A 14,387-nucleotide genomic window follows, 5' to 3' on the forward strand; every position below is an offset into this window, starting at 1 on the left:
TCGAGGGTACACTTAATAGCAATAATGGTAATGAATTTCTTCAGGGTGATTAAAATTGTGAGGATGTGAAAGAACCCACACACAACACACACACACACACAAACTCCAACTCCGTTTTCTCTGAGGTGACATCGATGCTAAACACCACATTTCTCAGTCTATAGGCACAAATGAGGCAAACACAGCTTCTGTTGGAGCTTGCCACTACTAGGCATGCCAAGGACCGCAATCGAACTGCCAGGAAGTATATGTGCTTGATGAATGAAATCATTCAGAGGACTCCAAGTTGTGTCGGATTAACGTGTCTGTGGCAGTGAAATGCTTTCAGATGGAAATGACTGAGACAGCGGACCAGCTGATAGAAGATCACAGACCTCTGCCCACTCTTGTCACTTAGCGCTCTATAAATATCGGTGTGAAGCCACCTCTTTCTTATAGGATACCAGCAGCCAGTTTGAGACTGTGAGTAACGGTTGGACTGGGTGTGCTACTCTCATTTAATATCTGGATTTTTCTCATTCATCTTAATATGCCTTCTTATTCCCTGAAAGGGTATTTTATTAGAAACCTGGAACCTGGGCTTTAAGCTGGAACTGAACTGCAAAGCCTGTTGGAATAATCTGTGTCAATAGATCATCCTTTCTGGTTAGTACTGGAGGCATGAACGCAAACGTGACAGGATGGAACCAAAATGAAGTTGGGTCTCGTCGCCAGTCGCCCCATCTTGACTGAATAGACTCAAATTGCCCTTTTATTCGGAGTTATTTCTATATTCCGCCCACAAGATAAATCATCAATTGGTAGAAAAGTCAGTTTTCAACGAGTCCTATTTGACTGAGCTGGCTTCACCATTAAGATACTTGAAAAAGATTAGATTTCTTTGAAAAAAAGACTCAAATAAAAATGTGTCTTCCAGAGCTATCTGATGGCCTTGGCACTTAGGCATACAAGCCTATGGCTGCAAGGTGATCTAAGCGAGGTTGCGCGGTTTCTAAGCTACAAACTGTTTTGTCACATACCAACATCTCATAATCTTTCGCTAGCTGCCTGTCTGCTGAATACACTGTAAAAAATGCGGTCTCTGTGGACAGCCAGGCTCCAAAAATGGCAACAAAAACAACTTGGTCCAGCCTAGACCATGAAACATAACAAACTGTTCCAGCCAATTACAGATGAGATGCGCGTTCAGGGGAGTTTCAGTAACTGGTGGCAAGGTTCACTGGGAATCTCAGTGATAGGAGTTATCACACCTTTTACTGATGCACTGCATGATAGAAGGGTGTGTGCATATGACAGGTGAAAACAGTGAGAGACACAGAGGAGTGGTGTCAGGAAAAAAAAGCTAGGAGTATCAGGAATTGCCAAATGCCATTTTTTTTTTTATTTGAACATAACATTATGTCAATTTAAAATGTAATTTCTTGAAAAGAAAAGGTTATTCTACCCAGAAGGTTAAATGGAGTGCAATGCAGTGAATCAGGTCTGTCAGTTCACTGGATGGAGGGAAAAACGGATTTCCTTTGCCTACCACTGAGCTTGTTACCTCAGATGCCTTCTCAATCAAATCAAGTTTTCACTCACGAAAATTACCATTTGCAAACAGCCGGCCGTGCATCTCTAAAATTCAAAATGTCCGTCTGCAGGGCTACTCGCATTAATATGATAATGAAGGAGAATATGTATGCTGAAATGTTCACATCTCCCGCTACTTTCTTCCCCCCTCTCAGTGTCCCTCTCCATGTATAATTGCCCTTTCCCGTCGTTTGATGAGCGAGGCAAATTTCATTAAACGGCCGATATGGACTCGTCTCATTCTCCACGCCCGCGGCTCGATTCCAAAGGATCTCTGCATATACGTTCCTGTGTGTACATGTGACTCTTCATATATGCACACATTTCTGTCAAATCTCCTGGCACCTGCCAACGGTGGGAGTCCAATAAGCCACGGCGGGCGATAAGCCCTGGCGTCAGCAGGCAGAACTAATATTATTTGTGCGCTGAGAAGCGTTTATCTGTCACAGGCTCTGAATTGATGGTTTTGTGTCACTTTTGTTTAATAATGATGTCGCAATTGCAATATGCCCAGTGGCTGGGGCTCTATTAAAGTTCAAAAGATTATCCAAATTAAAATCTCATTTGCAATATTGCTTTTGCCTATATTTTTACTGGAGGTGTAGAACTGTGCTGTTGGATATGATATTTCTCCACTTTTTTGAGATCCAATTAACATTCTGGTGTTCGACATGTTGAAACGATGGCAAATATTAGTAAGATTACTAGGCAGTGCTGCAGTGCATAAAAAAGTCTGATAAGTTGGCACAGGCAAAACTTTCTACTTGTACTACATATCTTCCTTGTCAGGCCTTGCATTTCAGCTATCATCCTTTAGTTACAGTGCCTGACGAAATTATGAGATATTAAAATCAGCATTACTACATGAAAAGCCTATGTTGGATTGTGCTGCCATCTAGATATGATATTTGAGTATTTGATTCATTCACACCAGTGCATTACCTGAAATGATGACTGCAGGATATACTGTGCTTAAAAAAAACCAAGTTGACATCTATTGCAACAGTGGATGAAGACAAATTGATGTTATGTTAAAGATAATTTAGCTTGTTGCAGTTTCACAAAACTACATACATTTCATTTTTACAACCCTTCTGTGCCACTAATTATGCTACATTATGCAGCCTGTTTATAAGTCACTACTACTTAAATTGCTTACATTTACCCTGTGCTGGTATATTAAGCAGATGTAATGTCTGTTTAGTTTTACAGGCTGTCTTTAAGGGTGTCCAATCAGCATGCATATTCATTTAGATCATTTATGTGGTGGTGCTAGATCACTGGTCAGAGCTCTGTAGGTTTGAGTGTGTACACACACATCTGTGGTCATTGGTTACTCTTTGGATGTACTTTAGGAGAAAATACAGATGGTTGGTTTTCTTTTAAACATGTTTGTGGTATAGTTAGCAAAACAAAGTTCAAAAGAGAGCACAACAATCTGTTGTGTTGTGAGGTGAATAGAGGCGACAGAGCGAAAGTGAAGAGAGATTTAAAAAGGTAAAAGAAACACCTCACATGTGTGAAAGAACACACATCATGTTTGTCAGGCACTGTCACACTAATTACTTGGTGTTTCATGTGAAAGAGTCCACCTGCATGTGATTGCGCTGTGTTAATAACAACCTGATTAACCTTGTTATTAGAAACCTTGTAGGCTACATGTGTAGACTAATAGCATATTCATAAGAGGGGAAAATACATTCTGCCATTAATGGGAGTTATTGTTGATGTGTGAATAAGAAAAACACACCTGCTATCATAACGCACTTATATAGATTTTCATTTGACTGTAAACAAGAGATGTTGGCAATATGGATATATATAAACCTTGCATTTGAGAATACAGTAGTTTTAAAAAAAATAAAAATAAATCACCTCTCCAATATATTGAAGCAAAGCATGATTAAAACCTTTAAAATCACATAATTGTGCACAGAAGGAGCTATAAAAGTAGGGAAATAAATGTGATTAACATCTAAATGCCTTGTGCACCACCAGCAGTATGCAGTGCGCACACACTTGGTAATAAATAGTGACAATAATTTCTCAGTGTCTCAGTGCTTTAGAACTACATATCTTTTTTTCTTCTTTTCAGCTTTGGCGTGTTTCAAACCTGGTGTCTCAGCTGTAGAACAGGTACCTAAACATTCACACCTCTCAACAGTCATAGCTACAGAGCTGTGAGATGAGATTAGAGAGAGACAGTGCTAGTGTATGTGTAAATGTGTGTGTGTGTCTCTCTGTCCGTGTGCGTGTGTCTTTGATTCTCTCTCAGTCTGTATGTGTGTGTGTGTGTGTGTTCTCTAACTGCTACCCACAGTGCAGAATGAGTCATATACAAGGGAAGAGCCAATGGAGCATGGCAGTCTGAAGCCATTTGCTGTGTCTGCATCTGCAGGGTTTCCATATAAATGGGAAAAAGGTGACTGGTGAGTCTGACTGTCCTACTCTCTCTCTCTCTATTGCCACCATTCTCTCACTAGTTAAATGAGAAATGGAGGCGGGTGTGCATTTCCGTTACCGCATCTCTCTGTGTTGTGTGTTCATATGTGTGCGTTTGTGAGTGTTCATATGTGTGTGTATGTGTGTGTGTGTGTGTGTCTGTAAACCTTCCCCTCGAGCAACTTATTTCTCCTCTTTCATATGAATGATGATGCTCATTTTATCTCTGCAGTCGATCCCATGGTGAGGCTGAAATGTTTTATTCATAATGAATGTGCAAATCGGCCTCTTTCCCCCTGCCTTGCTGAACGAGTAAAGTGGTCAGAGAGGAAAAGTATACGTGAAAACAGCGGGAAATGAGTCAACAGATTCACCTACACAAAGCTTTGTACCCTTACTATTCCTGACTGCCAAAGGACACAAAAATTAAAATGTATCAAAAATATCTCCCCTCACTGTCTCTATCTCTGTGCATTTTCATCGATTGATCTGCCTGTCTGCCAATGTGTCTGTCTGTTTTGTTTTGTCTGTCTCAAATGCTTCACATACAGACAGCTCTGCAGTAATCCAGATACACCCTCATGCAAATGAATTGAATCAAAATGAGAAGGAGACAGGATCCATTTCTCCAAAATGCAAATCAGGACATTGATCGTAAGAGGAAAACATCACCCAGAAACAATGTTGTTTTTACTCCTGCAAAGTAAAAACAACCCTTACAAGACAAGTGACACAGTTTGAATTGAGATTTAAAGAAGGAAGATAGATCTATGCAACCTCTGTTCTAAGACAGCTACAACCTTGTCTCAACGTGCTGAAAGGGTGTTTGTAACACATGACAGCCAGCATAGGGTTACTGTGAGTGGGGCAGCAGTGCAAGCCCTGGACAAGCTACAGCTGGATGTCCACTGTGCTGCTGCCCCAGTGAGCAGTATAATACCAGGGGGAATTGATTGTTAAAGGCCCCCACGCTGAAGGTTGCATCCCACAGCAGGGAGAAGATGAGTCATACAATGCTCTGCTTCTGTGGGGAGGAGAGACAGGAGGAGAACGAATGTAAAGAGAGAGAGAGAGAGATGCATAAAGGGAGAGAGGAAGAGTGTGACAAAGAGAAAGAAAGAGAGAGAGGGATATAATGACCAATGAAGTGGAGGACAAATGATAACAGAGAGATGGATTAGAAGGTGAGGGGGGAGCGCAAGAGAGAGAGGGATGGAAGCAATGAGGAAGAGGAAGGTGGATGGAAGAGGAAAAGCAGAGATGGACGGATGGATGAATGGATGGAACAGCTGAGAGAGAGAGATAGGAAGAAAGCAAAAGGCGGGAGGCCGGGACGGGTGGATGAGTCATCAGCTTGTTCCCAGCCAACGATGGCCTCCTGATTGGCTGGGCGCTATGCTCACAGTGAGAGGCCTCCCCCTCCAGTTTATCAACCAGAAGCAAATCTCCATGACCAACGCTGTGCCTGCTGAGATCCAACGTCCCCCAGCCAGGCTAAAAATGGACGCCGCTTACGCAAATGAGGAGATGGGGAGGTTCCCAAAAATAACACCAAATGACACAGTCCACAACAGGGATAGCATTTTTGGAATGCTGATATCCATTTAATACATTTTTAAGGGATCAATCATCAATTACCACACTTTTCTGGATAACCAGGGACAAGGACATTAACAACTGCAATGTCACAGACATGGAAAAACACAACCCCTTTCTTACGGAGCGAATCTACTGTGGTCTGTTGTGGAGTTGGAGTTGAATGCCTCTGTTTTAACTAAGTGCTTTAAGATGGCAGTGAAGGTGAAGTCTGACGATAATATCCATATGAATATTTTTCTCCACTTGTAAAAGTGGGATATACTGTAAGATGCATTGTGTAGTTGCCAAGTAACCAGGAGTGCAAGTTAAGTGTGCTTTGAATTGATGGCAAAGAGAGAGAGAAAGAAAGAGAGAGAGAGAAAGAGAGAGAGCGATCTGTTCAGATTCCCTTAGGGACGTCTGTTACAGTCTGTTCTTTTCTTCTGCAATAAAGTGTTTTGGTTTGTTCTGAATCTGAAATGAAAACAATAACTCTTCCGCAGAACATTTCCCATAAGGCTAAACAGCAACCAACGTTCCTTGAGAATTAATGAACGACAAAAGACATAAGCAATCAGTACAACAGAACACTGGCCACCAGATAAAGGCTCGCTTTCTCGCCTGTTCAAACTCAAGTCCACAATTCCCTGTTGTTCATCCACTGTATCACACAGCAGGCACACGTTAAGACAATTCACTGTGAGACTATGAAACACTGCTAGTGAGATGGAGAGGGGGGAGGATCTTCTGACGGGGGCTGGATGTTTTCTACTTTCGACAGGGTGACGGGCACTCCTGTCTCGCCCGAAATGGGGGTAGGGGGCTTGGTGACTGGGTCAGAGGGCACCTTCCCACCTCCTCTGGTTCCTCTCTTCCTCTCCCTGCCCCTGTCTTTGGGCGGAGTGCTCTGCGTCTCGTCCTTGCCGGAGCCCCGGGAGAAGGCAGACACGAAGAGGCTGCCAGCCACCACCAAGCCCCCCAGGCAGAGCATCCCGGCCCCGGCCTGAATGCTCGCCTGGAGCCCCTGGTTGAAGCGGACGGCCTGCCGGTCCACAAACAGCAGCTCGCCCTCGCCAAACGCCTCAATGCGGGAGGGGATCGTGCAGCCCACCACAAACACCACCATGCCGACTGCCAACACCACAGTGCCAAACACAAGAGAGACCTGAGAGAGAGAGAGGGAAAAATAAAGGGTAGAAATATACACTCAATGCACATGTCAATCGTGTAATGTGTAGAATAATCAACACCGATTGGCTTGACTAGTAATGGCTAATTTATTTTGTTCCTAATTTTAAAACAATATCTAGTAAAAACATGGGGTCCTGTGGTTACATTTGGCTTTTTAGGGTTTTTATAGAAATTACAATATAAACCCAATGAAAACCATCAAACACCAATGTAAACATGTGTGTGCATGCACGCCTGCCTGTGTGTGTATGTATGTGGATGCGTGTGTGTTAATCAGTGTGGGTGCATATTTTGGGAGATGATGCCATGAAATGTTGTACAACATAATAATCTAAAATGGTGAGTGATCCAGTCACCTTCCAGAGGCCCGAGCTCCACCAGCGCGGCGATCTCTGGGTCTGAAAATCTGTGTGGCGCTCCCACACCGTTGCCGTGCACTCCTCGTAGAAGTGGTGTAGGTACGATCGCACGCCGTACCGGTGGCAACCGGACTCCGTGGGCTTCTGAGCGTGCCGCTCCGACTGCTCAGTCCCGCAGATCTCGGCGCATGAGGCCATCCTTCACACCTGAAGAGATCAGAACACACCCACACACTCAAACATACAATATATGCTCATTAACTCACTGACTAACTTCCTACATTTACTTATAGTCACACTTGACACACACACTGATACAAAACATTACTTGACATTTTGGAATATTAAAAACATATGCAAATACACATACAGGTTGAGAGTGCCTAGTACACAGAACTGCAAAAACCCATGCACCCCCTTTTGAACATAAACATATCAGACACAATGACATTTTCTTGAAGAATGCATATGGTCTTCACAAATGCAAATTATGGATGAATATTTTATGAGACTGCCCAGCTCTACCACTAACGAGGATCTGTGTGGGCAATGAGTAGCTACCCGCAGGGAGACATTTTACAGTGAAAATCCAGTTCTTAGAAAACTTATGAGTGGCAGTATGTGGCAGTGGCACACCGCACAATGAAAGATATTTGAGCCCAGAGGTCATTTGATGGAGAATGTAATGAGTCAGATACAGACAGAGGCAACATGTTCGGAGATGCCATCAATAAAGAGTCTTCTTGGCCTCTAATGCCCCTGTGTGGGTATATATTCCCAAAAGCTTTCAGCTTGACTACTAGCTGCGCATTTGGTGAGATCTGGACTGTGATGTTTTCAGTGTTCAGTGCATTCAATCCTCCTGCAGAGACACTTGTGTTTGATGGCTGACTGTGTCTGGCCACCCACTGATGACTCACTTGCGTGCGTAACTTCACACTCTCTCTCCCTCTCTCTCTCACTCACTCCCTTTCTCTCTCACACACACACACACACACTTGTGCACACGCAGACACATTCCTTCGCACATATAGTGAGGGAAAAAAGAAGAAATAAAAAGGCAACGACAGAAAAAGAGAAAAGGGCAAAAACAGAGAAGAACACTGATCTCTACAGTCCACGCCAGTCACCGCTGGAATCTATGTATATGTCTCTCAGTAGGCTCCATGTTCACGTTTAATGATCTACACTGACAGCCATGTTCCCCCATGTTAAAGCTACCTCCTGGAGCTCTGGCACACTGCATGGTATTGTAGAGACCCCAGGCTGTGCATAACGATCACTATGGCTTACTGAAAACAATGGGAAAGAGCCATTTAGTTTCCCTGTGAATGTATGGCTGTATTACCACTGATTTGTTATACAAAGCAATGTAGCCATGCTTAATGATCAATGCCCAAATTACATTACTACAGTTATGTAGTGGCACCAAAGAGGCATGGGCAGGCCCCATCTCAAACCCTAGGTAAGATACCAAAGTTTGCATGACTAAAAAGACTAAGACTAAAAAAATTGACAGCTGGTGTTGTTTTCGGCCTGACATAACATACTCCCACTTCCTATAGCGATAATCAAATAATCAGTAGCCTAAATAAGGTCTACGTGAGGAAAAGCTATTTGTTTGATACAATAATGATCCTGGATGTGGAAGTTAGCCTATTTTAGCTATAGGCTAGCTATAGGCTAACTGGTGTAACCCACTTACACTGAATTATGCTAAAATAGGCAAACGGTGTCAGACTGGGTTATTGCACGCACAGAGAAGATAAGGGTATCCTATCTAACTCGGGTAGATTATTCAAATTTCTCAAAAAGTTGGCGTGTCCCTTAAAATGCTTTTAGGGGTGAAGTGATGACATGAATATCAAAATAAGACTTAGCCTATACGGATCTTATTGGTCAAGCAATACATTGATTACAATCATTGATTATATTAAATTGTAGGTTTAATCTGAGAGTTGGTTCTGAACGACGTGTTTAATTTACAAGCGGTTGCTGGCGACCTGAAAAAGATGCATGTAATTACAAAGTAATGACTTCCGTCTTGACGTTTGTATTCAATCTAGTGTTGACGGCGAATCTTCCAGTTAACAGCCGTCATCTTGAAATCATAGACATTCAGGTTTCATGACTCGATTATAATGCAAACGAGTCATACGCATCATCAGTCGCTATCCATGGTTCTGAACATGATCACGGTCTATTCTGATTTTACACATTGACAGTTACATAAGTACTGCAAACGTTCAACATAGATACCATTCGACAAATTCAATATTTAACATTATTATGGATGGAACAAAATACATTACTATCATATTCAAACAGTTTCTTGTCCGGCATGTAGCCTCACATATATCTTCTCGCATCGTCTCGATATCATCAAATATATTTCTCCTATTGCACACCAGAGAAGCCAGCCTTCTGCATCAGGAAACAGCTGTTTTTCCTCAGAAGTTTCTAAGCTTGCAAGATTCTGTCACATAAAACGACTTCCGACGATACATCAACCACGCCATGAAGCCTTGTGTTTACTACCGAAACACCCTGCTGCGTTTAGTTCTCCCTATTTTGCTGTTAATTTGCCTTTTTACCAGATGTTGTTTAACAACCGTTTCGACTCTATATTTTTAGAACATGATATTCATTGAGGGCTTAAAAGCTACCATACCCAGTTTCGAGTGATCGATCCCTGTTGTTTCCTCACGCGCGTCCCATTACGTCCCGCTGCCACTTTTCCGCACGTCCAAAGTTTACGCTCAGTGGCGCAGCACTACGCAGGCGCAATGCTATAGACATCACTGTGACCGCTCGTGACACCGTGACGATTGTGGAGATGGACTTGATGTCAATGATGTCAAAACACTTGTCCGAAGAAAAAAAGCGACTGAAAAAAAAAGGGTCTTCCTATTGTGTTCACACGCAGCGTCTGATTGCTAAAGCACTCACCAATGCTGTAATTTAGAATCATTCAAAAAAGAAAGTAAGATAGAAAAAAACACTCGTTTTTGTAAAATTATTTGAAGGCCCATTATTAACCAGATGTGGAAAAACTTGTCGTAAGTAAAGGTAGCCCTATGTTATTGTTAAACACCCCAACCTTTTCATCAATTACAAAATACTCCATCCCCATTTAACATCAGAAACACATGTTAAGCTACTCCAACACCATGTAGTAGTTCAGATAAACGGAATCTTCAAAACCAACTCAGCATCTTGAATATCACCAGCCTTACCTTACCTAGCAAAAGGAAGTCAATGCCATTCACTTCCAGAAGTTTCTAAATTAAATCTTGAGTAACTGCATCCAGTGCAAACACCACACCGTTAACATCAACACATAAGATAATGGGGTTGCATTGGTACACTGAAATAGACCAGACAATGTCAGACTAACTTCACTTCAAAAAGACTACTGCACTCCCAGATGTCAACTGTTTCCAGAACAGGTGTGGCTCAGGCCTGGCGCAGATCTGTAAAATAATCAACTGCCCCTGGGCCTGCAGTAAGACACAAACATGGAGCATAAAGTAATGTGGAACAGACCACCTAACTGCAGGGTGCCAGTAGTTCCTCACTGCTTCCCAGCAATCTGCGGCGTAAATATTTCAGCGCATCCTGAGCGTCCATAATTCATGCAAAGTAAATTTTGTGACATGCTTCCAGGGAAACATTTCGGAATTGCTTTTGCTTGGAGGTTCTCCCACCTCCCCTGGCTCGAGAGTTTTCTCCGGACATTGACATCCAAAAAGTCGAATGGTGAATTAGCACAAGTTACCTCATCTCCTCTGTGAAAAAAAGAAAAACAAATCTCCTGGTTTATGTCATTGTAGTTATTTCCACAGACAACTTTTCTCAGTTTTCAAAGAAAGGAAGGCTATGTGTCTTGCACTAGTATTTGGGTATGGTTCAGCAACATTTGGAAGATCTCTAAGTATAAGTATATATACTCTTTTGATCCCGTGAAGGAAATGTGGCATCTGCATTTATCCCAATCCGTGAATTAGTTAAACACACTCAGCACACAGTAAACGCACAGTGAGGTAAAGCACACACTAATCCCGGCGCAGTGAGCTGCCTGCTACAACAGCGGCGCTTGGGGAGCAGTAAGGGGTTAGGTGCCTTGCTCAAGGGCACTTCAGCCGTTCCTACTGGTCGGGGTTTGAACCGGCACCCCTCTGGTTACAAGTCTGAAGCGCTAACCAGTAGGGCTAACCAGTAGGCCACGGCTGCCCCAATGCAGTATTTCCATATATTTTTGTGCTTTTTTGTGCTTTGACAAGTCATTTGTTTAGTATGAGGATGTAAGCCAGAAAAAGACTAAACTGACAACACACTCCACTGTATTTATCTATGTATTACTGTACACTGTCTCATAGCAACCATGCCACACTTGTGTTTCCCACATGCCCCATAACACTCGTTCAAGGTCTTGGCCTTTCACACACACACTCTCTTCCTCCTGTCAATCTTTTATTCTATTTTCCACTGTCTAATTAATTTTGTGTCCTCTGCTCTGTTTGTTCCAGAGAGAGAGAGAGAAAGAGAGAGAGATAATGATTTCCATGGTTACACATACTGTCAAAACATGCTCACTATTTGCAAGAATGTTGGAGAGAAATTAGATACCTTACAAGGGGTTAGAAAGAAAGGTAACACTTTACTTGACGGGTGAGTTCATAACACATTCATAGCAGCTGTCATAAACTGCACATAAAGCATTCATGACTGTTTCATGAGACATGACTCAGCATTCATACCAAACCTTTCATGAATGTGGAAGACAGAACGATGGCAACTTGTCAAAATAAAAGTCCAACAATTGCAAAGCCGCATTGCCGTTTTTCTCTCCAGCTTTTGTAAATATTTCATGAATATCTTATGAAGTCTACATCGAATGTCACTTTACTATACAAGTTGTAAAGTATTCTTAATCACTGAGTTTAACACTGGGAGGTAAACTAGCCTACATTCAGCTGACCCGTATTTGTGTAACCTGGAACGGTTGGACATTCCCAGTAGCAAAAGATGAGAAATAATCTGAAAAGGTTACATCATAAAACAAATACATTTTTATGAAACAAAAATTATTTGCTTGACCATGTTCTGTCACTTTGGCACTGGAGTAGCCCATTGACTCAGATGTGACGTGATCAGGTAAGAGGTTTGGAACAAAAACGGCAATGCTGCTTTGCGATTGTTGGACTTTTATTTTGACAAGTTGTCGTCGTTCTGTCTTCCATATTCATGAAAGGTTTGGTACGAATGTTGAGTCATGTCTCATGAAACAGTCATGAATGCTTTATGTGCAATTTATGACAGCTCCTGTGTTATGAACTCACCCGTCAAGTAAAGTGTTAACGAAAGAAACAGTGTGTTTTTCTTTTAGCCTCATGTTTGAGTTGACATTACTTGTCACAATTTGAGTATTTACACAGATTATGTAGAATTGCTGGGGAGCTAACACACTTAACACACTATTACACACTCTACTCCAGTTCCACCTCCCATGTGTCTTTGTGTGTGTGTGTGTGTGTGTGTGTGTGTGTGTGTGTGTATGCGTGCACACGTGTGTTTGCTCATGTGTGCACTACACATATGTAATGGTATTATATCTAATATATCATATATTATGTCTATTTTTCCTTAACTTGTTTTGTAAGCAGATTTGTACTGACCACCACACTTGCCAGACAGTAACGATACAATCCAATGTTACAGATGAATAGCTATGGCTCCAAACACAAACACAGGAGAGGGTGAAACAACGGCTAGGCAAGTAGGCTTACTCTTTAAATACCTGTCTTTTCTCTATTGCCTCAATGTAGCAGGGCGGAGGCAGATGTTGGTATGAAATAGTCGACTACGCCACCTACTGTAGGAGGGTTATGCCCTCCCAGGAACTAATTTAGAAACCTTTTGGTCAGTTTAGACCCAATAGGACACACAGGTTCGTAACACTGAAAGACCAGAGACACGGTTCTATAAAAATAAAGATGACAATTTATTGAAACATAACAATAACAGGTCCAATATAGACTGCACTTGCAGACAGGAATACAATCACAAGACACTAATCACATACACTATATGCCAGAGGTGGGAGTAAGTCACACATGTGCAAGTCACAAGCAAGTCTCAAGTCTTAACCTTCAAGTCTCAAGCAAGTCCAAGTCATTTTTTGTGACAGTCAAGCAAGTCAAGTCAAGTCATAGCTTGGGTCAAGCAAGTCAAGTCATAGCCAAACCATACAAATTCATGATGATTTACCCATGTTTTCATTTTAAAATAAGCTACAATAGGCTAGTTATGAACTGCTGGAGTTTTATTTGTAACAAACCAATAGACATTGCATTCATTCAAGCCACATAGCCTACATCTGAACGGTTTATAGAATAAGATGAAATGTATACGAATAAAAATAAATGTATTTCAAGTAGACATATTATAAAATAGCCTATTATTGTTTAAATATGCCTCAAATATTAGGTAAGCTACATCAAATCATGAAAATATATTCAAACAATTCACGTTACACCTTTCCTGACCTGTCACATCTCCAGGGACCCAATAATATTGAAAAAGTGAACCTACATGTAATCAATCAATCAAACGCTGCCACCGACGTCACTGCCAAACTTTGATAAGCGCAATGGGTTTTAGGAGGGTTTAGGACCGTCAATGCTATATCATATTATACATAAGCCTAACATGTGAAGTAAGCTACTTTTCTATGCTGATTGCTGGCAGTGAGCTAGGCCTACTTACTGTTGTTAGCCTACTACTAGGCTGTAACGTATGGAACAGGGACGTGTTTAAAGGAGAATTCCGGTGTGATATTGACCTAAAGTGTATTGAAACATGATACCGAGTGTGAGCGTATGTCTCATAGCCCATCTCGGCTTGTCCCTGCACTCCAAAATCTGGCTAGTTAGCCGATGCTACCAACAGCTTTTTTCAATAGTGGTGCTTGACATCGGACTAACCATGCAAATAAATCACTGTTTTACACCCATTTACGAGGCTCAATGTATCTCCACACTTCATTGGTAGACTTCGAGGGCCCTGACATTTAAAAACGAGACATTGAGAACTTTGAAAAGCACTGGTAGTTTACTTACAAGGCGATTTATACAGACAGTATCTTCCACGAAGTTTAGCGTTTGCAGCCATCTTGAATTTAGTCACGATAAATTCGAGCAATGAGTAAGAATGAACAGGTATGATAAGGGATCAGATTCCAAA

General features: G+C 41.9%; 1 protein-coding gene across 1 annotated transcript; it reads right to left on the reverse strand.

Moving 5' to 3' along the window:
* Window positions 1–5,591: 5,591 nt before the first annotated feature.
* Window positions 5,592–9,927, reverse strand: nrsn1l (neurensin 1-like). The gene is made up of 3 exons (XM_048229758.1): window positions 9,814–9,927; window positions 7,140–7,349; window positions 5,592–6,757 (listed from the first exon to the last, which is right to left on the reverse strand). Exons 2-3 carry the CDS (start codon window positions 7,338–7,340, stop codon window positions 6,311–6,313), a joined length of 648 nt encoding a protein of 215 aa, XP_048085715.1. The 5' UTR covers window positions 7,341–7,349; window positions 9,814–9,927; the 3' UTR covers window positions 5,592–6,310.
* Window positions 9,928–14,387: the final 4,460 nt, after the last annotated feature.

This window comes from Alosa alosa, chromosome 20, assembly GCF_017589495.1.
Source record: "Alosa alosa isolate M-15738 ecotype Scorff River chromosome 20, AALO_Geno_1.1, whole genome shotgun sequence".
Classification (NCBI taxonomy): domain Eukaryota; kingdom Metazoa; phylum Chordata; class Actinopteri; order Clupeiformes; family Clupeidae; genus Alosa; species Alosa alosa.